General features: G+C 31.4%; 1 protein-coding gene across 5 annotated transcripts in view; it reads left to right on the forward strand.

Moving 5' to 3' along the window:
• LOC129220339 (heat shock factor protein 1-like) overlaps positions 1-27,956 on the forward strand; it is a 62,104-nt gene continuing 34,148 nt past the window's right edge. For 2 of the 5 annotated variants that reach the window (XM_054854743.1, XM_054854744.1), the window contains exons 1-5: positions 84-233; positions 4,237-4,345; positions 8,626-8,750; positions 10,151-10,348; positions 19,245-19,406. In XM_054854743.1, the coding sequence (XP_054710718.1) occupies positions 129-233; positions 4,237-4,345; positions 8,626-8,750; positions 10,151-10,348; positions 19,245-19,406 (699 nt within the window). In that variant the 5' untranslated portion in view covers positions 84-128. Of the gene's footprint in view, positions 234-4,236; positions 4,346-8,625; positions 8,751-10,150; positions 10,349-19,244; positions 19,407-27,956 lie in introns of all 5 variants that reach the window. The other 3 variants (XM_054854745.1, XM_054854742.1, XM_054854746.1) reach the window with 3 other exon arrangements.

Genomic DNA, 27,956 nt, shown 5'->3' on the forward strand with positions numbered 1-27,956 from the left:
ATTGTATTTTAGTATTTTCATTTTTTCTTGTTCATGTACTTAAAGCCGAAGTTTTATGTCGCTGTTTATGAAGTGTTTTTTGCGTAATGCATTGATTAATTTTCAAACTCTGGTATATTCGCGTTAAGATGCATTCTTTTGAAACAACTCAGTCTAATGTCCCAGCTTTCTTAGTGAAGCTGTGGAAATTAGTTGAAGATACGTCGTGCGATGATTTGATTGCATGGAGCGATGTAAGTATAAAATAATAATAGCAAATCTAATTATTAAAAACTTTTTAACATCTTCATTGAAAAAAGTTATGCAAACATTAAAATTGAAATCACTTCTAAAAATACAACCAATTTTTTTACATAGTCCCTAAAGGTAAGAAACCCAATTTTCCTGTTACACTAAAACGTTTCAGAAGTATCCAAAACAAGGCTTACACAGCCCTGTTTACTAATATTTGCAAAAATTTTGAAATTATTTGTACTCTTCGTTTTCTTCACTTTGTGTTGTATAGTACATTTGTTTATTTCGAATATTTGCGCATGGCACGTTTCAATTATGTAAACGTTAAGATTTGCCTGCTGTTATATGAAAGCTGAGTTTATTATTTATTCCGGTTAGATTTCCGTTGCTACGCGATTCGCATCATTGGTTTTCAGCATTATCTTGTGTTAAAAAATATTGACATAAATTTAGTCATTTAAATGGAGGTCATTCCTTAAAGTGACCATTTACCTTTTCCCTCAAAACGAAACAGTTCATTTAGCAATTTTAGGCAACAGCATGTGTAATTCTATGCAATTGAAAGTGTTTTTAACTTGTGTTTTTATTTAAGAAATAAATAAATAAAACTTAAAAGAGAATTGATAATGTAGAAAAAATACTTTTTTAATGCATGAATTTGCTTGACCACATTTAGTGCTGATTTTACTTCATAGTGAAATTCTTGACAGTATTTTATTGCTTATTGTCAGCCAGCATTGCATTAAGAACTGTGTTGGACATTTTGTTTTGTTATTCATCAGCGAAAATACCTCTTATTACTAGTGTATTAGTAGGCAAAGGCTAGAAATGAATTGGTGTGGAAAAACTTCTGGTAGGAAATTTCTGGAAAAATAAATTCTCTTTTTGTGAAAAATGGATGGAACTTAGAATTCATTTATTTTTAATTGGCTTTCCTGTATTGAAATTTTTTCAGTTTCACCCATGACACAGACAAATGGCAATTATTATGTTAAGAGTTTGCATGATGATTGAAAAAATTAACATGAAAAGAATTAAACAATCCCTCCCAAAGGCTTTTTCCTGAAAATTTCCCAGTGATCCAACATTATCACTCTAAAAAACCGTATATTTCAGTGCCTCACAACTATGTTGACAGCGGAATGTTCCACCAAAAAACAAGATTATCCCATTAAAAAAGTTCTTTAAAAATATGAAAAAGCCGAAATATATTGATATGAATTTGAAAATGGGTTTAATAAAAGAAAAGTAAATGAAACTCACTTTATTTGTGCCCTCCTGGCAGAAAGGGTGCCAGGTGATTGAAATTTTTGTTCCAGATGGTATGATATTTTTCATAATCAACTGTTACTTAGACCCAGATTTCTGCAGGTTAAAAATGTTATTTGTTAATTTGTATCCGTTGCTTAAACAACACATAACAGGTATGATTTAAAAAGCTTTTTTGTATAAAAAATAGAAATGGTGTTCAGGAGAAGGATAGGATGCCGTTGATCTTCATTGAGGACTAATAAACTGACTAGGACCAGCCTAGCTGGGCCCAGAGCCTGTTGCTGGTCGTCACATTTATATTTGTTTCTGTGATCAAGATGATTGTATTAAAAAAGGATGAACCAAGCACGAGTTTAGACACTATTGCTGCTCTTAGTTAGAGTAATAAAAGTCTCAGTGAAGGATAAAGCAGAAAATGCAATTATAAATTAAAAAATGATTAATTTATTACAAAGCAACAACCCTCTGGAGAACAAAAAAGGAATTTAAAAGAAAGAATTTGTTGGGCATCACTAGCATGTGTAGCATTTTTTAGTGTTTTGCCATTGGATAATAAGCCTTTAGAAATATTGTCGCCTCAGAGCAACAGTGGGGTATTTTATTGTTATTCCTGGGCTTAGGAATAACAAAACTTGCTGTTCAAGGGGTTGATCCAGGTTTTTATTTTTAGGTCCACATTTTGTGAAACCAAAATTTTTTTAATGAAGAATTCTTTCTGTGGTAGAAAATAAATGAACTATTTTTTCGGCATTTTTCTTTCATATATTTTTTGTGAAAAAATCCTGTCATATTGTATAGAATAGAGCATGCTTAGTTATCACAAATCGAATCTGAAACCCCTTTGTCCTAAAGTTCACTGGGAATGACTTAGAAGCTGGAATATTTTTTTTGGGGGAGCAGTTCTCAAAAGGTAGGAGCAAACCACAGACCTCAACTTTGAAGTTTCAACACCAAATAACTTTCATTTTAATTGACTCAAAAATTTTTGATTTAAATAATAATACTGTATAGAGCTAAAAATTGACATAAATTATGGGAAAAATGCTCTTCAGATGCCCTTAAAAAAACATTTTCTTTACTAAAAGGCACAATTTTGGACTTTCAAAACGTTAACTGAGCAAATGTACCATCAAAAAAAAAATTTTTTTTTAATTATTTTCAAACGTTTCAAAACAAAATTAAGGGTATGAATCTCAAACTGAATATTTTTTGGATAATATTTTCTGCAAATTAAAAAATTAAAGACATTATTTATTGTGTAAAAATTTTTAGAAAAAAAGGAAGTTGGAAGTTTCATGTAATGTCCAAAAGTTATGATCTTGACAATGCTATTATTTGAGTACTAAATATATGATTTATATGTTTTAAAGGTATTTTTCGATCCTCAAAATCAATTATTAATCATTTTAAAGTGTTTTCATATGTTTTTATGCATGCAGTATCTTTGAAGCAAAATCATTTTTCTTAAACATATATGTGAGATGTCCAAATTGCGTTACGGTCTAGACGCCGATAATTCTGTCCATTTATTCAGTATTATAATATGATCTTCTGTCTTGTAAGCTTAATAAAAAAGGCTATTATAATGTTAATTTCTTTAATCCCTTGGTATTTTGCATAATTAATACGTAGAAACTCAAGTTATGATCGTAACCAATAGTAAACAAAATTTGTTATTTTATTAGTGCTGCAATGTTTTAAATCCTTGAAAGAAAAAATAAAATCCTGGTTCTATTCAGAGAAGAATTAACATATGCTCTCCAAAAGTTTGATTTTATAAAACGGCGAGGATGATTTTATTAACGGATAAACCTAACATGTTTTGATATAGAAATGATTCTGTTCTTCCAGATTTGATTCTATAAAGCGGCTGATTTTATAATCCAGTGATTTTATTAGTGGCGGGCACTGTACCAAGCAAAACCCGATTGGCGACAACTCACAGTGTATGATATAAGCAAAGGGTTACCAGAGAGGAATTCAGGTTTTCGCCAACAGCGTCGGTTTTAGCAACTTTATCACCTGCGCTGGCAAAATGGATGAGGGTTTTTTTTTCCGGATTCTACGAAACCATAATAAAATTTTATTATTTTAAGACCAGTATATAAGGTCATTCATGTATTTCACCTCTATTTTTCATTGCAGAATTTAAAAAATAGATAAAATTTTCATTGGAAAAGTTCAGAAACTGAAACTTTCATTATGATGATGTCCAAAATCTGTTACCTACTGGACAACTGTACGTCCAAAACCTGTTACCTACAGACCGATCATTAAATTTGCTATTTATTAATTTTTATAAATACTTGCTATCTTTTTATGTTTGGTTATGATGTTCTAGGTGTACATGCTATGCAAAATTGATTTCAAATTCCAAAATTTTAAAAATGGCTCAAAAGCAACATTTTTGTTCCCCCCTTTTGAAAACTACCCTTTTATGTTTTGTTTCAGACAAATTGATTGAGTTGAAAAGTGATTAATGAATTGTTTTTACAAATGAAACTTCATGAAAGATGTAATTTTAAAATATTAAATTTTGTGAAGTTTCCGCTTTTACGATAAGAAATTTTATGGAGGGGCTGTAAAGCGGACCCAATATGCATCTCAATTGACATCCTGGTGTCGCTTTGAGGCAACAATATGTATGTAAAATAAAAGACCATTTTCCATATACTTTTAAAAAGTATTATTTAATTCCTTTATAACATTATTTGACTTCAATTCTTTCAGAACGGTACAAGTTTTATTATTCGGGATCAAGCAAAGTTTGCCAAAGAATTACTACCACAATACTTCAAACATAATAACATGGCTAGCTTTATTCGTCAACTAAATATGTGTAAGTAGTTTAAATTTTATGTTAAGCTCTTGGAAATTAACATTTGAAAAATAGAACAATTTTCATATTTTATTTTGTAAAAAATATTTTTAAAAAGTTACAGATAGTATGATTGTTCTTCAAAAAGCAGAATGTGACTAAATTTGTGACATGCATCACAGAGCAGATACCTAAACTGCAGAAAAATTCTGTTCTAAATGTCAAGGGAAAACTTGGACAAATTTTCTGCAGATTTCTGCTGAAATTTCAGATGTTGTGTGAATATCTTCTTAATAAAGATGTAATTTTGCAGAAATTCTGCACAACTCATGCAAATTTCAAATTAGGCAAAAATCTAAAATTCATGCAAATTACTCTTATTTGACAGAAAACTCACACAAAGTGTCTATTTTTTCACGTCATTTGCAGGAACTTTTGATTTACAATAATTCAGATTTAACGATTGTCAAGGGACTAGAAAAGTTAATATTTGATAAAGGAGAATATACATCCAATGCAGTTAAATCCGGATCAGTCAAATTTACCATTAAATTGAAGAAATCGTTAAATCGAAGTTATACCTACTGTACTTTGATGTTGACAAAATGTGCAGAATTTTTGTTTAGTTACATCTTTAGTAAGGAGATATTTACAGAAAATCATCTTTGGCTGTACCTGCGATATGCCCCTTAAGTAATGTGACCAGACATCCCGCTTTTGGCGGAACAGTCTCGCTTTTTGTCTTACTGTCCCGCCAAAGTGTCTCGCTTTGTCGAAAAAGTCTCGCTTTGTCGAAAAAGTCCCGCTTTTTTTTGTTTAAATTTCGTCACACAAGAAATATAACATACAATCTGGATTTTTTTCGATTTTTTGCTGTCAGTAAACGTAAGAACGCCATGTAAAATGTTATTCTTTAATGTTTAATACGCTGAACTACCTCCACCATGATTTGGATTGAAGAGGAGAAGCTGTTAAGCGTCAGGTGTTGGCCGCGAACGGGGTAAAATGAATTCTTTTCATTCATTGTGATTGTAACTGTTACACGTTGTATGATTATCATAATTTTACAAGATGGGTAAATGTTGTGTGATGCAATATTCTTTACATCAATACTATTAAATTATTTTCAACTTGAGTTCTTTATTGGTACATTTGAGTTATTTCTTGGCATTTTTCTGTTACGTAAAATATGAAGCCTGTGGGAAAAAAAAACTACCCCCCCCCCCCCCCCCGTCATGTGTCCTGATTTTTAGCTTGAAAAATCTGGTCACATTACCCTTAAGCGTCCTTCCTAGATCACTGATCCACAAATGGTTCGCTATGTATTCGCTCGTTTTTGTTCAGAATCTTTATCTAGATATCTTTTGGGCACACTATCAGCCATGGGCTGTTATTCTGAAGGAAAACACTACTTTTAATGCAATGAGATAAATGATGTTAAAGTGCTCGGATATCTTACGGATACACTTTCAGGGGCCAATCCATGATTTTTTTTTTCACTACCTATTTTTGTCAGGGTTGGCAGGTTTCTGCCAAGGCGGTAAAAACCACTGGTAGAAACCGGTTAAAACCGGCATGGCAAAAACCCCTTTCTGCCACATTTATGGCAGAAACTGGCAGAAACCCCAAAAATGACATAAATGCAATTCCTGACGTACAATAGAAAATGTATAAGAAAAATAATTAAATATTAACCCAAATACAATTTATTTACAACACTATCACCATTCAAAATCAAATTTTACATTGTTTTCACACTGCAGCAGCCTGTAACAAAATACAAGTTTTGACGCTGTTTCTAACCTAAACAATTTCTTAATTTGTTGTGCACAAAGGAGAAATTTGAGAAGATTCTTTCAATCCCATCAAAACATTGATGTTAGAAATTAAAACATCGATCTTTTTATCAATGTATAACATACATTTTTGAATATACTACACTAATTTAAGCAATACAAAAGAATACGTATCCGACGAATATATTGAAAATACTGAACCTCAAATCATAAATATAATTTAATAAGAATAATTTCACAACAGCTTGGTATTATAGTTGGGCAAAAATTGATAATAAGACAAGCACCGGTTAATACAATCTGGTTATAGTAATAAGGAAATATTTTCAAACTGAATTAAACTAAAAGTAAATTTACATCAAAAAAGAATCTAAGAAAAAATGCATGATGCACTTACCGTCAGTTGAATGATGAGAAAAAGTTGTGTAAATTATTTTTAAAATACAAAATTAACTCTAACAATAATTTTTAAGAGTAAGAAATATGTGTTGTACTGTTAGTTAATAATTAAACACAAATTTAAGGTAATAGACGGACGACTTGTTGGAGGAAATTGATAAGTAAGCCCGAATATTGGTGTTGACAGTTTGGAGAAAAAGAAGTTTCCTTACTTTGTCCCCCCAGAAGGGCATTTCTCTTTTCGCAGACTATCCCACCAGTCTGAGAAACATCTCTTTCGATGGAACAGAAGTTTCCATCACTATCAAATGCGTATAGGATTTTCCTTTAGTTTAAGAACTGGAGCCTTGAAATAGATTGCAAGTTCTGGCACCAGACTACCAGTGTCAGGTTCTTCCAATAGCTTTGATCTCTTTTTTACTCTCTAGTTAATCTTTTACTATCTTGTAGTCATCTTCAAAAAAATCATCCTCTACGCAGAAAAATTGTTCTTATAAAACGGGTGCAAAAAATGATTTTTTTTTTTTTTTTGGCAACTCCATTAGTAAACTTAATTACCTAGCAAGAAGATTGGAGCAAAATTTTATGATAATTTTCAATTAAAATGCAAAAACATCAGCATCGGAAAAACATTGAAACCAAAACATCGATAGTCCAAAAACATTGAAAGTAAAACATCGATGTTAAAAACATCGATGTTTTAACAAAAAAATCGATGTTTCCAAAACATCGACATCCATGTTGCACCCCCTAGTTTCAACCAATGAAACTCTTTACATTTATGAGTCAGTGAATCTAACCAATTATATTGTTTCTTACATACAGCAAAGTTGAAGACTGTGTTAGTACTTATATAATTGGATTAATAGCTTTCCATAGAAATCAAAATTGGGGGGGGGGGGAGAGAGCTCTTTGTTCTTTGAGAATAGCTTTATTCAGTTATATTAAGTGTAAAATGACAAGTTTCTGAATTTTAGAATTTAGTGAAATAAAAAAAAAATCTGTATTTATTTAAATATTTGATATATCACACTTTATATTAAATGCAAACAAAATAATTATAAACAAACTGAAAAATTTGTTACTTACAACATTACAAGGCTAAAATTTCTAACACATAGCAATTTCAACTACAATAAATTTTACTTTGCTTTAGAAATGTCAGTCTTGTTATTTAACATATTTTTACACTAATTATTAAATAACTATTATATTAAGTTTTTGCAATGACGAAATAAGTTATATATTTTATTTTACTTAATTGCCTGTCATTAAGTAATTACTAGAGCTATTAAAAACGTTTTCTAGTTTTTGCCAGTTTCTACCAGTTTCTGCCGGTTTTTTACCGGTTATAACCAGTTTCTGCCACCGGCAGGGCAAAAACCAGTTTCTGCCGGCAAAAAGCCAACCCTGATTTTTGTGAAAGTTTTTAAAAATCTATTGTTTTTGTGATTTTTTAAGGGCACATTCTATTTTTGAAAAAAAAATTTGATTAGCTTAAATCTCCGCTTGAAAAGTGCACATGTAATCTACTATTATTTCAAAAATACCATCACATTTTAGCTCAAGGCTTCATACAGTGTAAAATTAAGGAAATTATCTGAAAAATGGCCTCGCATGAAAGATGCTAAAAGGTTGCGATGATAAAATTGCGTAAATGAAATTTGGCAAAAAAAAAAAAAAAAAAACAGTGAAAAAATCTTTACGTAAGGCCATTTAATGTTCATTTCAATCAGCTTAGCATTTTATTCTATCAGAAAATCCTGTTTTTAACAGAGCAACAAATTTTCTATTTTAAATGCAGATTTTTGTGAAACTTTGAATATTTTAATATTTTTTTTGTGACTGTGCTGATTTTCAAAATAAATTTGCGAAGTTGCTGATTTTATTATTTTATTTTGTTAAAGTAATTTTTATTATTTTGCTGTGCAGGAAATATATTCTCTTGACTATTTATATTTAGGGCACAGCTAACCTGGCGGTTTCGTGAAAGCTACACAGATCCTAATCACAGCATTATGACTCTGCCAGGTTAGGTTTGCCCCAACTACAGGTGCTATAATTAATGCATAAACATGTATGGTTTCAAATTTTCTTTTTTGATAGATGGCTTTAGAAAAGTCATGAATTATGAAAGAACAAGCATACGAGGTGAGAGTGATGAAATGGAATTCATGCACTCATTCTTTTGCAAAGGACAAGGCTCTCTTCTAGAACTTATAAAAAGAAAGGTGTTGTATTTACAGTAATCTCTCATTGCAGCAAATTGGTATCAATATGACAAACTATGTAGTTCAGCAAATAAATGTTCAGCCCCATTTCAATTCCTGTCACATTGCTTAAATTCCATTCCTACAAAATTCCCGTTACAATGGACAAAACCTTTAAAGTTACGATACTACGATAAACTTTAGGGTTTCTTCAATGTATGGTTGCAGGATTTTTTTGTATTATATTGCAAATTACATCCATATCTATAGTATATGTGAAAAACTTTAGTTTATTTCTTTTCTGTATTTAGTAGTAAGTGCAGGTAGTTTCGGTTATTTTCAAAATATTTGCAACAGCAAACTGAAAATGTCTTGTGAGCTTTTGATTTTACTTTTAAGATTCTTTTGAGATTCTTGTATGATACCAGCTCATAGGTAACTTTTCAACTCCTTAACAATTTAATTGAGCACTTATACAATATTTTGTTTAAGGAAACTATTTGAATATGAGTAATGTATCTTATATGTTTGTCAAAAATAATTAATGTATAAAATTATTTATCTTTAAATATTTGGGATCTTAAATTTAAAATCCCCCTCCCCCCCCAATTTTTTCTTTAAAACTTTTAGGCATTCTCCATGAACCCTTGATTTAAAATGCTGATGCCTGCAAAATCTAAATTTTACAAATGCTGTATTAGTTTTAAATAAACAGGTTTAAATACAACTAAACTTAAATGTAATCTGAATTGATATGGCTAATTGATATGGCTACAGGATAATAGCCTTTCATCAATGTCATAAAAGCACTTTTCTGTTCCACTAATTTCCGGTTTGAAACAATTTAAATCCAAAACTGTAGTTGAATAAATATTTTTTTAAACTAATAGTGTTTCAGAAAAGAACTATTAGTTAAAATGTGGTCTCCTGGTTGAACATTTCGAAAATCTGGCAAGCCTAGTTAAAAGTTGCTTGTTGAAAGAATGTGCCCGTTTTTTTCCCCTCCACTCTGATTTTTAACAATTTTCTCAGAATATCTTTGCGGAAGTTTTTGCTTTTGTAAATTCTTATTTTCTACTATATTACCCTGTATAACAAATTTTCCAAAAAGTTGTTTTCTGGTTTGACAGTATTTTTTTGTTTTATTGAACAGCAAGCATACAGAAAATACTTAAATTTAACTTTTGTTGCTGTTTTGTTGTTGTAACATGCTCTTTTTTTTTCTTTCTGCCCCTTCCCTATCCAGGAATTAAGAAGCTTATAAAATGTTAGAATTACTGGCACTAAACTCATTAGTACTTAAGTTTTTAATCATGTATATGAAAATGTTTCATAGCGCTTGTTCAGTCTATTCTTGTCAAAAAATATGTAAATCAGTTCTGTATTTATTTAATAAAAGTCTCTGTTTCTTTAATTTTCAGATTCCGAACACAAAAGTTGCTGAACCACCCATTAAATCAAATGCAAAAGATATTTTAACAGACCTTACATCAATTAAAGAAAAGCAAGAAACTATGGACAATATGCTTTTGAAAATGAAACAAGAAAATGAACTTTTATGGCGAGAATTGACCAGCATGAGGCAAAAACATAAAGCCCAAGAGCAAATAATTCAAAAAGTAAGATAGTCATGTACATTCTTTAAAATGCTTATGTCTGTATAAATTATTATTCTTATTTTCCCTTTAATAGCATAAAGGGTACTTTTTCGAATGAATTTCTATCTTTTAATTTTTATTGTTTTAAATACATCAATGTGTAATGCAAAAGTATTGAATCTTGTGAATAATTAATTCTGTTTGGGAAATGGTTTAGATTTTCATTGATTGAACATTGTTAATCAAAATATTGTGCACCCTACATTAAGCATACTTGCTATTTTTGAAGTTCAAAATGATTTTTAAAATCTTGATGTGTTTGAAGTCGTTATTGAAAACTACAGTGAACCCTAATGTACTCCCTAATGCTAAACCCCGATATTCTGAACACATTTTGATGGTCTCGGCACAGCTCCATAGACTTAGGCTGACCCCTCTGTTCTCTGAAACACCCCAGTATTATGAACACTATTTTCAAATACATTCAATTAGTACCTCTCTATATACTGAACACACAATCGGTACCCCGGGAATTCCTATGAAACAAATTGTAAAACCTAAAATACTTTCTCAGTTTTATCGCAATGATTGAAGAGCATTAAGAAGATGAAGAGAGAAAAAGGAAAGATTATTTTCTTGGATATTACTGCATTTCATAAACTCATTCAGCTGAGCAATATGAGCCTTAAGTTTCTGCCACTGAACCGCATATTTCAAGAATCCAGCCATTCAAGACTTTTAAAGTACTAGCTGCGTGCCCGGCGTTGCACGGGCTACCTAAAAAATGTAAGAGCAGTCCAGTTGATGCTTTTTGTAGTACACTGACACTAGTTTCTAACGCGTTAAGGAATAAATAAATGCGCGTAAAGCAAGGTTTGCAAAACACCAGTAAAACATATTTTTGCCAAAACACCTCATCAACGTTAATAATCGTTATCAATGATACAAGTTATGAGTACATTTTCAGTCAGCACAAAAGGGGAAAATATATGCATTATCAACTATAATCTTTACTCACGTTAAACTGAATTACATCTGATAGACTATATCGGAAATATTTATGCACAATAACAATCCGCTTTTTACATAAAATAGTCTACTACCCGGCGTTGCCCGGGTGTTTATTAATGCAACATACCACTCAGATAAATATTTGGATGGATTCTATCCACATGGTCGTACAAGAATTACATCAATCCGTTTTCCAGGTACAAACCCTCAAAGAACTCAAATAACTTGTAAATCACTCATTTACTTTACGACGTGCACGGTCCTCCTCGAAAATAAAAGTTATGTCAAGTGTACGCGAGTTCAACACTCAGGCTTGAACCAAAAAGAAAAGAAAAAAAAATCAGTGAAATTTTGCAGCAGATTGCGGAAAATCCCCAAAAAGTAAACATTTTAAATCCCCTGATTACAGGAAAAGCCTCAAAACAAAAACAAGAATTTTACCTGAGCATATTCGAGAAAAAAAATGGCAACAGATCTTTCATCTCAATGATTTTCTTCACCCGATATACATTTTAATAAAAGCATTGTTGCGGAAAGTTGAGATGAAGCACTGAATAATAATTTGAATGGAGGAAAGCCTTCGAAAAATAGGGATTTGATTTTGAAATCTAAGAGTCATAATTAATAGTTTTTAATTGATATCTCCGCTAATTATTATCGGAGGATTATGTTAAATAGCCAAACATGAAGACGGGAGGATTACGAATCCATCGATACCTGGTTCGATGGTCAGTTCACTGTCGTTCGGGAGAAGAAGCTTGGACATAGATAGATAGATAGATAGATAGATACTCAGATTTTATATGTATAAGATGATTGCTACAAGCAATAAGCGGTTGAGGATCATCCAGAAACCTTTTCACTTAAACAACTGGATGATGACTTAATGAGAATACACAATGCAAAAACATATTAAATTTCTTCTTTTTTTTTAGAGTTATTGCACCAGTAACTGTATTGTAATATTTTGTAGTTTTTTTATAACGTAAAAACATTTTAAATTAAAAAAAAAAAGAAATGCATGAGTTTATATCCTACTGAGTTTAATTAGACATTGCACTAGCCGTCAAAACAAAATTCAGCGGCTCTATCTCAATAACTAACATGGCTCGCTTGAAAAATTCTGAACATAGTCCACTAACGCAATAGAATACAAATGCATGCATTATCCAGTTTCTCCATAGAATGAACTCCCCCATAATCTGAACACCTTTTTTTTCAGTCCCATGAGGGTTCAGAATTGAGAATCTACTGTTTATGTGAATGTGCGTATATGTATTTATACATACAGTTGGTTCTCCATTTAACAACTTTCAGGGGCCCTAAAAGATTGTCCTCAAAGAAAGTGTGTTCTTCAAGTTTTTTTTTTTTTTTTGAGAATATTTGAAAGGAAATTAGTTTCCTTTACACTTTTCATGCTGAAGACTCAATCTATCTTAATGTTGTGACATAAGAATTTATTTATTTAAGTATATATATATATATATATATATAATATATATATATAGTAGAATCCACATGTCGATTCAAGCAAGGGGTTACCTTGATAGTCTCTGAATTGAAGTTCAAGTTCATGAAAAAATAAAATGAAAGGATATTTTAGTTTTACCCCAAAAAAATTCCTGGGCCGAGATACAGGGGCCAAAAAGTCTTCCTGAAAATCATCTCTCAATTGAGATTTTCAACCAAAATCTTTCAGATTCTTTATCTCTGGATTGGTACAGGTTTTTTTTTTTTTCTCTCTGTTTAAAAAGAAACGCACCATTTTGGAATTTGTTTTTTTCCCCCCCACAATCTCTAAAAATATTTTTAATTTTTTTTTCTTTTAGTTCTCAAAAATGCCATTTTTTAAATTTTAATTTGTTTAGTGTTGATCAGTACCATTGAGCACTAACTTCTCCGGGAAAGAAAGCTTTCACCTTTTCATTTAATAAGTTTTAGAGGTGTTTGAAGAAAAAATAAGGTTTCTCAGGAACTCTATATAAAGAAGGCTTGAAAATTCTACATTTTATCTGGCAGCAAGTGACCAGAAGATGCTCTTAATTTAGCTATATACCCCATTTTTATTTATAGTTGCTGCTTTATCCGTAAATTTTATCGTTTATGAAATTAAGGATTCAACCTTCAGCCGACTTGCCTCGCCGAAACATTTCTCTGCCTGCAACCCTTGTGCCTTCTTATACACTTATTGTACTTTTCATGAATTTTTACATGCACTGCATTCACAAAATTCTGGGGCTATCATGATACCCCTTGTTTGAATTGACATGAGTTCCACCATACATCTGCTGTTAATACATATTTGTTGCAATTTAAAAAAATTTCATGATGTGATTTCCTGATCAACCTGTTTCCCTTTTTTAAACGTAATGTCTCAGATGGAAAAATTCACATTCTGTGTTTTCTAACTCACTTGACTCTTGATTTAAGATTCCTACCACATAAAAAACAGTTTCTGATAGTACTGGTAGAAACTCATTCAAGCCATGTGTATCTGCATGGCTAGTTTCTAAGGGGGGAAAATCCATTTTCTTGTTGGAAAAATTGTTTATTAGTTTAATTTTAGGTCTATATATATATGAATCAGAATTTCATACAGTTGGATTAACTTTTTATTGTTATCATTGTTCTAATTCTTACCACAAGCCTTTATTTTATTTGAAGAGATTTTTTTTAGTAAGCAAAGAAAGGATGAAGCAATGGCTACAACCTGCCTTTGTCCACCTTCCCTTTCTAGTTTTTAACCCATATTTCACAGCTGGTAAAGGACTCTGAAATAATTAAGTTCAAATTTTTACTTCTGTTACTACAGGATACAAAACATTAAAACACTTAAAGGGCAAGTTAAAAGTTGCAACCATGACTGTTTTTACAATTATTAAAAATTTCTTAAATCTTATACAGTCCAACCCCGCTTTTACGAATTCATCGGGACCGAAACTTTTATACTTTAAATCGGAGTTATTCGTAATATTCGGGTGTCTCTTTTTTTTTTTTTTACTGGCACTTACCTTATCTAAAGTCCCTAATAAGCAACTGCGCAAAAATATCAATGATTAGAAAGTGTGCACTTTTTATTCAACATTTTACCACTTATTACACACTAGATAATTCGTAATTTTAAACTACTGAGTAATAGACGTTTGACAGTATTCTTGATACTTGATTTGAAATAGTTCTCTTTCGACTTTATGGAGAGAAGAAAATACTGTATCATTTGCAGCCTGCTGCATGAGATATGTTTTTACAGTTTCCATGATACGTAAAGCATTTAAAAAAGTAAGTTTTAATGAGAGTTTCATTATTGTTTTTCTGCATCAAAATCAATATTTGTTGGTTGGTTTAAAATTGCTGATTCCAAGAAAAGTCTTTTTCTATTTCAGACAATATGGATTTTCATTTGGAAAACAATCCAATATTTCCAAACTCAAATTAAGCAAAAAAATATTTTTTTTCCACTGGTAAAATAGTTCATTAATTCGGGGTTTATTATTCGGTAAATAGGGGTTCTTGTCTTCATTTTAGTTGGGGAAAAAGAAAAATTCGTTAAATCGTTGAATTTGTTAATTAGAGGTTCGTTAACTATTTGCCTGACTATATTTTCTGAACTAAAAGTATTAAAGTGAAACAAAAGGACTAAATGTTTCCTTGTTATTGCAATAACTTTTTTTTTTAAATTTAATAAGAGTTTTTTTTTTTACGAAAACTTTTTTAATATCTTTCAAAGCAAAAGCACTGCTTATTTTACAAATTCATAATTTTTTATAAATTTAGTATGAAGCCAATAAGTAGTGCTTTTGATTTTGAAATTAAATGGTTTTGAATTTTTCGCTGTGTAATCTCGGCTGTCTACCTTGTTTGCAAGTATCATTCAATTCTTACACAAGCACTTATTAAGACATAGTTATTTACTCAGGGAGACCTCTTAAAGTGGTATTATAATTTCTGAATGAAATCAAAATTATTAAATTTTCAAGCTCGATGATTGTTTTTCACCATATATGTGTACTGGTTACCTCACTGCAGTAAATTAAAGTATACCATCAAAATTATGATAAACTTTATCAGATATTATTATTTAAAAAATGCTTGCAATAGAAGAGACAACTGTTTTTACTTTTTATTTTTTCCCTTAGTACTGAAAATTCAAAAATGTATACAGTAAAAACAGAATGTGAATGTATTTTTTTAGACAGTTCCATTGAGCTTTTTACGATTCATTTGCTGGTGAAATTTTTAATTTTTAAGTGTTGCTTGTGTATTCTTGCAGATTAGTCAAGAACAGGTCATTTCCATGGCATGACTTGGACTTTTATTGGCTTCAAATCTACAAAAATGGAATTATGGGTGCATTGTAGGAGTATCGTTGTAAAAAAAAAAAAAGCGGAGAGCAAAAAATAATTTATTGCTTGACTGAGATTGTTAAATTTTTACTGTAAAATATTTAACTTTGAAATTTTAACTAAATTATTTTAACTTTTAAAATTATGAGTAAAAGTTTGTGAATTCACCTATCAGTTCAGCAGCTCATAATTAATAAATCAATAAAAATGTTAAATTAAGTGAAATTTGAAGTCTATAGTTATTTTTCTACTTTTTTAAATGTTCTCAATTTTATGTAGTAATTATATTTTTATGTACTTTATAACTTTTCATTAAACTTAACCACTTTACGTGATTTAAGCAAAATTCATTAAAGTTGAATAATTCTTTACAAGGGTCCTGCTGATGCTCTATAGCGCGTAAAAGACTAAGAATGCATAAAAATGATGCAATTTTTAAAACACAATGAGTCCCAAAAGATATGCTATATCCTCTCAAGGGTTTTTTTTTTTTTAAATTATTGCTTTTAAAGCTTTTGAAAGTTAAACCAGAGCAGAATAGAATTAATTTTTCTCCTGACAAGATTGCAACCAGAGAACTTTAAAGGTTTATTAGCCATCTGTTTGTATTTTTCTTTTTCAATAGCTATGCCACTGGAAGAAGTTTCCAATACTTACTTCTTGCAGATGTAGAGGATTAATCAAGTTCTACTCCTATGCTCAAGGGATAGTCCCACCCATTTTCTTTCTTTTACTTTAGAAATTCCTTTACCTTTATGGGCTAAACAGTAGAGCAGGCTGAAAAATACTTTTTTTTCTCATTTCGATGATGGGTGGTGCTGAAAAAATTCCATTGGCAGAGTAAAGTACACAAAAAAAAATTGACTTTTTTTTTGTACAATTTCTTTATCTGCGGCAATCCCATTGAAGTTTCGACCAAAGGCTGTTTTTTTTTTTATAGTTTTAGCAAAATAAGTTTTTTAAAAAAATATTTTTGCTGATAGGTAATGCCATTCATGGCACTAATTTCCCATTAAAAAATTGAGGCGTATGTTATAAGTCCTTGCTTTGTCACAAATGCGTTAAAGTTTTGGCAATTTTATGTTTTTTTTTTTATTTTCAACATTTTTAATCAATTTTGTTAAAACGTTAAAATATTGATTTTGAAGTATTTATCTGAAATAATCATAATGTTTGTCACATATGATGCATTTTTAGATGCTTGGTGTGCTATAAATTAACTACTTATTGATTATTAATTTTAAAATTTGAATTACTGCAGTTCGAAATTTTTGTGCAGTTGCACTCCCAACAGTGTTTTATCTACACTGTTTTAGGCCATAATTGAATTTCAGCACTTTTAACTTATATTACTGTTTTGCAAAACATCTCTTTCTTCACGACCATTTGCAGCTTCTGCCAGTGGCGTAGCTAGACCCGACTTTCGGGGGGGGGTTACTTCTTATATATATATATATATATATATATATATATATATATTATATATTATATATTATATATATATATATATATATATATATATATATTATATATATATATATATATATATATTATATATTATATATTATATTATATATATATATATATATATATATATATATATTATATATTATATATATATATATATATATATATATATATATATATATATTATATATTATATATTATATATATATATATATATATATATATATATATTATATATATATAATATATATATATATATATATATATATAATCGCTTGGAATTTTTTCCTTTTCTTTTTTTTTTCTTTCTCTTCTCTCTTCTTTTTCTCTTTTTTTTTGAGACTAACTTTTCGGGGGGGGTTTTGTCCCCAAAACCCCCCCCTTAGCTACGCCCCTGGCTTCTGCCTCTATTTTAATAGTATTTCCATTCCCAGATGGAGTGGGACCAAGTTTGAGTCAAGTCAAATTGGCTTGTATATAAGTACTCTGTAGTGATGATTCATTTTATTTATATCTTAAAAAACTTCCAAATCAATAAGTTTTGCCATCAGCAATTAGTTTTCAATTTAGATGTAATATTGCCTTTTTTCCCCCTGAAAGTAGGCTTGAGAGGTAGCTTTTAAACTTATTTTTCTTCAGAATATAAATTTTAATTAAACTTCAACTGAGACAGTTCTACATCTCTAACATTACAAAATTTTTTATTGAATTTCCCACACACACATATAAATGTTATACATATGTATTGCATCTATTTATGTATTAAGAAATTGGACTCTCTAAAATAATAATGGGGAATTAATATGGACTCTAATAATAGGATTCCTAATATGGGCTACTTAAAATGCAAAAAAAAAAAAAAAAAAAACAAAGATAATTTGGACTTATGTTTTTAAAAAATGAACCCACTTTTTTTTTTTTTTTTTTTTTTTTTTTTTAAAGCATGCCTCCTTGGTACTCCTTTTCTTGAGTCATCAGTGGGACCCCTGCTTTAAATATTTTAAGTGCTGTCTTTTTTTTTTTTTTTTTTTTTTTCTGCCATAGTAAATGTTTTAATTTTAATCATCCCTTTCAAATATTTCTCTGCTGTATTATATTTTTAAAGTTCATGTTGACATTTTATTTTAAACCTTTGGATTCATAAAAACCAAAGCTTACATTTTGGAAAGATGACAATGACTACTTTAAGAAGGTTTTTTTTTTCTCTTTAACTATCTTCCAATTTTAATTTTAGGATATTGTAGAACCTCTCTTAACTGAATCTTTACCTTAACTGTTGTATGAAAAAAAAAAAAAAAACTTGGAGTGAATGCATGGAAATGTCATGTTTTTTTTTTTCTTCCATCAATATATATGGGAAGCAATTCCTTTTCTTTTCTTTAAATATTTCTTCCTTTTCTGTCTCCCTTTATTTCTCAACTACACTCCCATATCTCTTATCCTTTGCAATGGCCCCTGATCTAGCAAATAAAACTAAAAGACAAGAACATAATTTCAGATAAAGCTGATTTTTCAAGAAATGATGTCAAAGAGTCCATATTTAACTCATATGGATGAAGCAAAAGCTTTAAAAATTTCCCTTTGCTCATGCAGAAAAGAGAAATAGTTTTTTGCTTCTTGACACTTTGATACTTTAAAAATATGTATATTTAAAAGAAAACTGTCCATCAAATTTGGAACATTAAGGGGGAAAAAAAACTTGATTCAAGTAAATGTGTTGTAGGCATGTAAATGTTCTCTTTTCAATTAATTCATCTCTGTCATTTCTCTGTTGTTGTCTTTAAATGTTGAATACTTTTCCCTTGAAACAGAGTGTATCTAATTCGAATGTTTTGATCTTCTATAATTAAGTGTTGCTTGTGTATTTTACTTGTCTTTGAACCAGTTAATGTTGTACTCCAACTAAGCCAGTTGAAAGAGATTCTACTGTATTCAGTTAAAGTTAATGATTGTATGAAAATTTTAGTTTCAATACATATACTTTTTTGATTGACTAAATTGTTAAAATTAAAAATATATATATTTGTTTGCTACTATATAAACCAAATGTCTTGTCTAACTTTTTGTAATGTCTTTTTCCCTGCCTCGTCTTATAGGTTATCCAATTCCTTATCTCTATCGTTCAAAGGAGCAATCAGAACGTAGGTGTTCAAAGGAACATAACCCGTATGTTGCAAGATATTCCTGGTAAGCAAGCAAACACGAAACTGACCCGTTCAATTGATGTTTTGAATAAAAAGAAGAATTGCTTCATCACGGTAAGAATTTATGGTTCATCCGTCTTGGATTTTCTTTCATTAGTGCTTATTTTATATTCTTAAAAGTTATAATATGTTTTCAATTGACAGTTTTCCTTTTGCTAGTATAACTCTTTTTCCAGTAAAAATTCCCTCTTTGCAACCATGCCAACAGCAAAAGTATGGTATCCATAGATGGTATTTCCCTCAAAATAATACAGCTATAATCTATGCATTTAAGAGAGCATGAATGGGGGAGGGGGAATGTAGGAACATTGCATTTGTTTTTGAAGTGCCTGTTGGAGGGTGAAATTAAGATAATTATTTTAAAATTTCAAATACGAGGGACGTTTTTAAAATAAGGTCCATTTATTATCTAAGCATTTCTCATAGCATGGTACAGGTTTCTGTGTATACCTATTCGTGGAAAATTGCTGCCTACGTAGTCAACCATAGAATAACATGTTCTCTGAGCTCATTAATGTTGTTGCACCACAGATTGCCTAGGAAAGACTTTAGATGCCAAAACAAATGAAAGTTGCTGTGAGCGAAGTGCTGACAGAGCAGAGGTTGTCCAAAAACGTCCCAGCCAAAGCCCTGTAAGAGTCCTCATAGTTGACTACACAGCCAGCAACTTTACAAATAGGTATACAAAAAACCTGTACCACACTATGACAAATGCTTGGAAAATCACGCGGAGCAGTGTCAAAAAATAACGTAAGGGTGGCTGATTTTTGTGCATAAATTTCTTTGTTCTACCTGTACAAGGGCGGATACAGGATTTCATTTTGTGAGGGGGGGGGGGGGGGGTCATGCTCAAGAATGTTCGTACGATAATTTTCTAGAACTTGGGTTTTTTCTTTAGGTGTCAACAAAAAGCACTAAATGAGCCATTAGCTGGATGACAACTTAATTAATTTTGTAGGAAAATAGTTAAGAAGTGTTATTTCAAATTGCTAGTTAAATTGAATTACAATAGAATCTAAGAAATTACAGAAACCATATCCATTTTTTTAAATTAAATATGTAAACATGTTATATTAGTAATCTTAACAGAGAGAGATCAGGGGCCAATCCAGGATATTTTTCTTGCTACCTATTTTTGTGAAAGTATTGCATCATTCTATTTTTGTGAAAGTTTTTTTTTTTTATCAGCATAGTTTTTGTGAGCTTTAAGAGGCATCCTAATTTTTGTAAAAGAGAAGTAGAACAATTGAAATTTTAGTTTAAAAAGTGTAAATGTCATCTAGTATTTTTAACAGGTTTTGTTTTTTGGGGAGGGGGGGATCTAAAAACCTAAGAAGTACCAAAAATAACATCGCTTAATGGGCTTCAGCTTAATGGGCTATGTACTGTGTACAATATTGGTAATTATGAGAAAAACGGTTCCCTAAAACATGTTAAAAGATTGCGATAATATTGCATAAATACACTTTGGCGAGAAACAGCTAAAAATTTGTTGAAATACCACAAAAAGGTTGCTATTTAAGCGATTGTTCATATAAACCTGCTTAGAATTTTATGTTATAAGTAAATTTTGTTTTAAACAGAGAAACAAATTTTATATTTTAAAATGCGAATTTTTGTGAAATTTTCGATGTTTTTGTGAGGCTATCTGATTTTATTACTTGATTTTTGTGAAAGTACCTATTTCAAAACAAGATTTTTGTAAAGGTACCAAAAAACGGTAGCAAAATCAGCCTATATTGGGCCCTGGAGATGTAAAAAAAAAATCAAGCACTGTTTTGAGTTCTATAGATTTTTTTTTTTGAAAGCCCAATATAATTTCCTATATCACTTGACAAACTAATTTGGGTTACGGAGTGCTGCAAAGATTCACTTGAAGATGTTATGGGCCCCGGAACTGAATCTGCCTGCAAAAAAGCACACAAGATTGTCAAAGCTTTGATAAATGTCAATTTTTCCATTAAGGCAAAGGAGATGGTTATCAAATCAATCGCTTATTGCTTTCTGTAGATTAGCAGATTACCTATCCCCCCCCCCTCCGGGTCTTTTAAAATACTTTCAATTTCGCGGTATTCGTCGATTGTCTGCAAGAAATAGACAAATAGACTTAATATCTCCAAAAATATAAATAATAACAAGAAAAATAGTCGAAATAAATCACTTGGTTTGACCTCTGGGATTAATCTTTGAAAAGCAGCGAAGGAAAAGTAATTGAAATTTCCTGATCTGACGGAGAACTTAAAACTTTTACTGAAACAAAGTTCTAATCCTGTTTAAATTTACATACCGACTTTGAATATGATGGGCATCTCAGATACGAGTTGATGAAACACTAATAAAAACGGTTAGTTTTTTGACTTTCTGGTAAGCATATTAGTTATAAATAAAACCAAGATGATATCTTCTTATGTCGGTCTGGTCACAGCTCTTTTTAATATTTTATGTACTGATACCTCCGTAAAAAAGGGTCATTTCATTCATATATCTGATTATAACAATTAACTTGTATTTTGCTACAGTAAAAAAGTTAAAGGTTTCAAATAACTCGGGGAATACACATTTCATTAAAACGCAGGTCAAGAAGGTAATACTAAACATACGTTCTATTTATTTAAATATCATATTGCAGCAGTATTCGCACCATCAACCAACACAATAAATAAACACAGCGAAAATCTAATAAAAGTTAAATGTTTTATGAACATGATAAATGGATTAAATATTTGCGTAATACTCGACACACATCCATATTAGATTTTAAATTTGCAGATAATCGACACATTCATTTTGTATGCAGAAAAATACAAAATTGTTGGGCTTAAAAGCCTTTATTCAGTATCTTGGAGCGCTTTTAATTTAATTACAAATGTTAAATTATTTTTTGAAACTTACCTCCGATATGTTTTTGCCACTCCGCGTCCTGTGTCCCAGCGGCGGATAACTGAAATTGATTCGGGCATGATCGTGCAACGTCGGAATCATCCTATGACGTAACACCTGATGTTGAGATGTTTTTGGCTACTTTGAGCCGAAAGAACAAATAGAAAGATTGTTAAATCACTCAATCAGAAATAGTTGAGATGTATATCTCCAATGCTAAGTAGGGTGTGTCATGGGATGACGTATCGCGGTCATGGAACGTATAAATAGATTGTTAGAAATATTTTTCTGTGCTCGCTTGATTACTTGTGTTTACTCCCCATTGGCATCTTGCCACTTTTTGTTGACCAATCAGGGATTGGTCTTTAACGGTTTGGCAACTGTGCTTGGTTGTCGATGAAAGTTGCGGCGTGCTCGAGCCGTTGTTGAAGCAACGTTTTTGAATTCAAGCAGGGCTTGAAATAAGTTTTACTCAGTGTTAATTGTTATTTAAAATGTTTTAAATTACTCCTTTTGGTGGAGTGAAATGTCACCATTGCAGAAGGTGTTTGTGGTAGATTACCAAAAGATGTAGCTCATTGCAACTAGGCCTAATTCTTAAACTTGGCCTGCACCTGGATTGACTTACCGGTGCTCCTATGGTTGAATGGAACTGTATTCAGTTTGAAATCATCAATGTCCTACAGAGTGACGTTCCTGATTGGATTTCCTGGTTGTTCCAACAAAATTTCCAGAAATTTCCGGTGATAACCCAGTGTGTGCACAAGTTGGTGTTCCGGTATATGAGAAAGTTCTTCTCGAACCAAGCAAGCCTATCAGCCGGTGAATGATGGAACAGTTTGATGGATCTACATTTCTGTTACGCTTTGCTCAAAATTCTTCAGCAATGTAAACATGCGCATTTAGCGCAGGAAGGTGACATTTTACAATTTTTCTAAAATATTTCGCATTTTTCTAAATATGTTTGTTTAACAATTTAACTTTGAAATTTCTGTGATAATTGGGGGGTCTACAATCTAAATTAATTTTGGTATTTAACAAAACATTTTTCCTGTTGTATACTGTTATATTTTTGAATAAATGTTATTTATTTAAATTATTTTGAGTATGTTTTATTTCTTATTGGCAGACTGCACGGCTTTTTGATGTTGGGGTTCTGTAAACCTTTTATTTAGTTCTATGAACTTAAGGTAAAGACACATTCCCCAACAAAAATAACACAAAATGGGGTGAAAATCAAACTAAAAATTAAATATCTTATGAATATGATTCGGACATTGACAAATACTCACCGACCGCTTCTTTTCAATAGCAGAAAAATCGGAGGTGGATGAAGACGTCGCAGCCCCCGAGTCTGATGCAGGAACTCCGGATCCATCGGTTTCGTGTTTATCTGTTTTTTGTAACTTTTCAAAAAAAGACAGCAAAGTTTTGTCACCCGAACGCTTCACTGCTTTTTGGGTGGTCCTTTCTTGACAAACGCAGCTTCCTTCAGCACAGTTTCCGTCTGAATTTACGAGAACTCTTGTATAACGAGGTTTCACGACACAAAACTAGAATTTTACATTACTTGCACGACACTGATTCCAAAACACTGATTAAAACTAAATAACTATTTACAAGACATTAAAAAAATAAAATTAGCACAAACAAAAACGATACACCTAAAAATCACAATCACAAAAGAAGGGAGTAGTTATCAACATAGCCTTTACATAAAATATTTACACGTTCAAATTTTTATCAATTGAATCGATGCCTACAGCACAGGAAATAGTTTTACAATAGCAGTCGTCGGTTAAATTTGTTGTATAAAATGCAATCGGCGGGCGCCAGACACTTCTTTGCTCCTTTTTTTCATTTGACTGATGCCTGAGGACGGCTCAAAGCAAAGAATGACTCAAGCAAATATACTATTTTACTGTCAACACCTTTTATACCTATGTATATATAAATAGAAAAGTGACATGTAATACCCCAAAAAAAAATGAATTCAAAATTTATTTACTCGGTATTTGTCTCGGTCAGGTTTTCTTTCCTTTTTTTTTCAAGCGGTCATTTTACCTACTCAAATTCAATAAACCTTATAACATATTGCAAAGCAATGTCGCAGATTGGGAGGGGACGTCACAACCCTATGACCCCCCCCCTTCCCCTTTCTTGTATTCACCCATTCGTACAATGCCCCAAAAATGTAATTCAAAAATTTTTTTTTCAAGCAAGCATTCATATATTGTCGCGGGTTTGGGGGGGGGGGCATGACCCCCCCCCTTCCTTGTATCCGCCACTGTACCTGTACTCGTTCTTTTTTTATCTCAAAACTGACCTTACTTTAAAAACACGCCTCATACTTCAAGTGCACTCAACTATAATTGATGTAATATGGATTTAAAATTCTAACTCGGCCTTAAAAATTTGATATTTAATGTTTTGTACTTCATACTGCTTCATAAGGTTGCGTGGTTCAAGGTTTTCTACTCTTCACCAACTAAAGAGTTTTTAAATTTAGTTTGGCCAAACTTCAGGGTTCCATAGAGATTACTCAAGGGATCTACAAAAGTTTCATTCAGCTTTTCTTTCATAACTATAAAGTTAGTTGCTTAAAAATTATGTTTGAGTTAAGCTTTAATCAGTATTTTACGAATGAACAACAGAGAAATTTAAACAATGAGTTTGTAATTAAAAACCCATTTTTACAAAAGCATGGCCTTCACAATGTCAGTACAGAAATATGAAATCTTGATTAACTTGACATCGTGCATCAGAAACTTAATGCTAATCAGCGGAATTCTGGTGCTGTTTAAAAGAGGAAAGTTATCAATTTTTTTACGAAATGCTGTTCTGGTTCTTCTACCACTTGAGAAATAAATCCTTTAATAATATCCGTGAACAATGATTGAAATTACTTTTTTTGTCTATCTCCCATCATCAGAAATTTTTATCTAAAATATCAAGTGTGCAAATATGTTTTTTCAAAATTGCTTGCTATCTCTGCATCAAGCAGACAACTTCATGCATCTTGTTAATGTCTCAAATATCTTGAAACTTAGGCTTTCTTTTATAACCACTGCCAATTCAAATTGATTTATTATTTATTCCAATAAACATTTTATTTCGTTAATTCAACTTTTGTTTTTGTGAAATTATTAGTTTTGTAAATTTATCTAGTGTCAAAAAGAAAATAATAATAATAATAAAATAAATAAAGCATGGTTTCTTTCTGTATAATATATATGGATCATTCTTCAAAAAGTGTAACTTTTGAGTCACATGCCCTTTACAGTAAAACCTTTAAGGAACAATTCATTTAACAATGATTTTTAACTTCATCAAAAATGTATCTATTTAATCCTGCCAACAATTTTTTGATAATTTTTATTTTAGTATATTTTTGGTTCACAACATGTGAATTCTCACCTCCGTAGCGTGTCACACACCTGGTGTGACTGTTTATGTTGCTTAATAACGTGTTTAATTAAAAGTATATACTTATTTATTGATTATTACTTTCACAGGGTCCGCAGACCTCCTATTTTTTCCTAGTTTCCTATTTTTTTCAAAATTTTGAATATTTTCCTGTTTTTTTCCTATTTATTCTTATTTTTTTCAATGCATAATCATGCTTCCGCCCAGGGTTTGAAATAGAATGTGGGATTGTTCAAAACGCGCACAAAATTGGTAAATCCCGCTGAATCCAAAGGTCCGTGCGGGATCCCCCCAAATTCTTTAACTGGATAACGGACATCGGGGAAAGCGGAGAAGAGAAAAAACATTCCTCTCCTCCGAACGGTAATATTGGCGAAGAGCCTCCCTCCTCTACCAGCACAATCCGGATTTCCTCGTCTCATCAAACTTTTAGAGAGCAACCATACTGGAAACGCCACGTCATCCATTCTTTCATACAAATAAATAAGAGAGGTCATAGGTTACAACGTGTTTCTTTAAGCGCTCGGCTCATTTTGAAATGCTACAAATCCTTTTTGCCATTTTGTCTTTGCGAGTTTGAACGTTGTATTTTAAAAATTTCAAACTCCATAGCTCCTTTTCCATTTTGGGAAGATGGATAAATTTTTAATAAAGCGTCCGTCAATTCAAAGCAATTCAAGTTACATCGACGAATTTCGATTCGCCAGCATCCACGAATTCCGATCCGCTGCATCAACTGATTCCAATCCGCCGACTGCCGCGGCGGTCGAAATGAGATCGGAAAGCTGCAGGAAATGCCAGTCCATTTTCAATTGATATAGGCAATTTTTTACTTTAACTTTTTGATTGTCAGAAAAGTCTTTGTGCAGTAGAAGTATTATTCTAATCAATAAGGACCGAACCTCATTCGAATAATTTTAGATCCAGAAAATGGTCTATTAAAAAAATAATTGAGTGCATGTGTATGTGTGTTATTTAGTAGTAAAATATTTTATTAAAAATGAAATAATAAAATAAAATTGCAAAATTACTGAATAATTATTTGAAAATGTGTGTGGTGTTGATATTACTCTAAAAAAATTATAATTTAAGAATGAATCAATAGAAAAAAAAATAAAATAATGAATTATTAAATTCTAAACAAATTTTCAGTACTTATAAAAATTCTTCCTCAAAAATCCCCCCCCCCCCCTCTCCCCTTGGATTTTTTTTTTGTTTTTGTGATAAAGTCTGTATGCATCCTGCAGCTTGCCTGCACATGTTATTTGTAGCAAACTTGGTGTCAATTTTAAATTACTTTTTCAAGTCAATTATTATTTAAACATTTTTTTGTTTTATTTGCAAGTAACATGTTTCCAGAATGTTGCATTCAAACTATGCAATTGAAGAAAAACCCTGACGTTCCATGAAAATAAGTTGTACATTGCAAATGGTTCCATTTGTCAAAGAAATTAAGAAATCCTGACCTACAACCTTATACGGTATACTTTTCATATCTCGAAACTAAAACCTTGAGCTGTGCGAAAAATTATTTTTCCCCTTGATTTTGCACATTTAACTGTTATTTTTACTTTCTTCTATATCTAATATATAGAAGAAAATATTGGATTCCTGCAAATTTTCGAATTTCGAATTTTGACAGATTCGAACGTTTTGAGGTGTGCCGAGTCCATTTCGACTATTTTTGGAAAATGTCTGTCTGTCTGTGTGTGTGTGTGTAGGTGTGTGTGTGTGTGTGTATGTGTGTGTCACATCTGTGTGTGACCAGTTTTTTGTGGCCGCTCTACAGCAAAAACTACCGCATGAAATTGAACGAAATTTGGTACACATATGTGCCCCTATGTGAACTTGTGCCCATTGGTTTTTGGCGCGAATTCCTCCAAGAGGGGTGGAGCAATGGGACGTTTTTTGAGTTACGCGTGCTTGCTATTCCTCAGGAAGTAACTGGCGGAATCGAACAAAATTTGGTCCACATGTTGCCCCTAACAGGAGCAGATGCTGATTCAATTTTGGTGTCAATAGCTCAAACGGGGGTTGAGTTATAGAACGTTGTTTGTCGTCAATTGTGACTGCTGTATCTCAAGAAATAACGAACGGAATCAAACAAAAATTTTTTGACAAGTAGCCCTTAGTGGGTATAAGAGCTGATTTTATTTTGGTGTCAACAGCTAAAAAGGGGGTAGCGCAATCGCCCGTTCTTTTTTGCCATTGTGAGTGCCTTATCTCAAGAAGTAATGCTACGTTCTGGTTGAAATTTGGAATATATGTGAATCCATATGTAAACAGGCTTTGGTTCAA

The sequence above is a fragment of the Uloborus diversus genome, chromosome 4 (genome assembly GCF_026930045.1).
Source record: "Uloborus diversus isolate 005 chromosome 4, Udiv.v.3.1, whole genome shotgun sequence".
NCBI lineage: Eukaryota > Metazoa > Arthropoda > Arachnida > Araneae > Uloboridae > Uloborus > Uloborus diversus.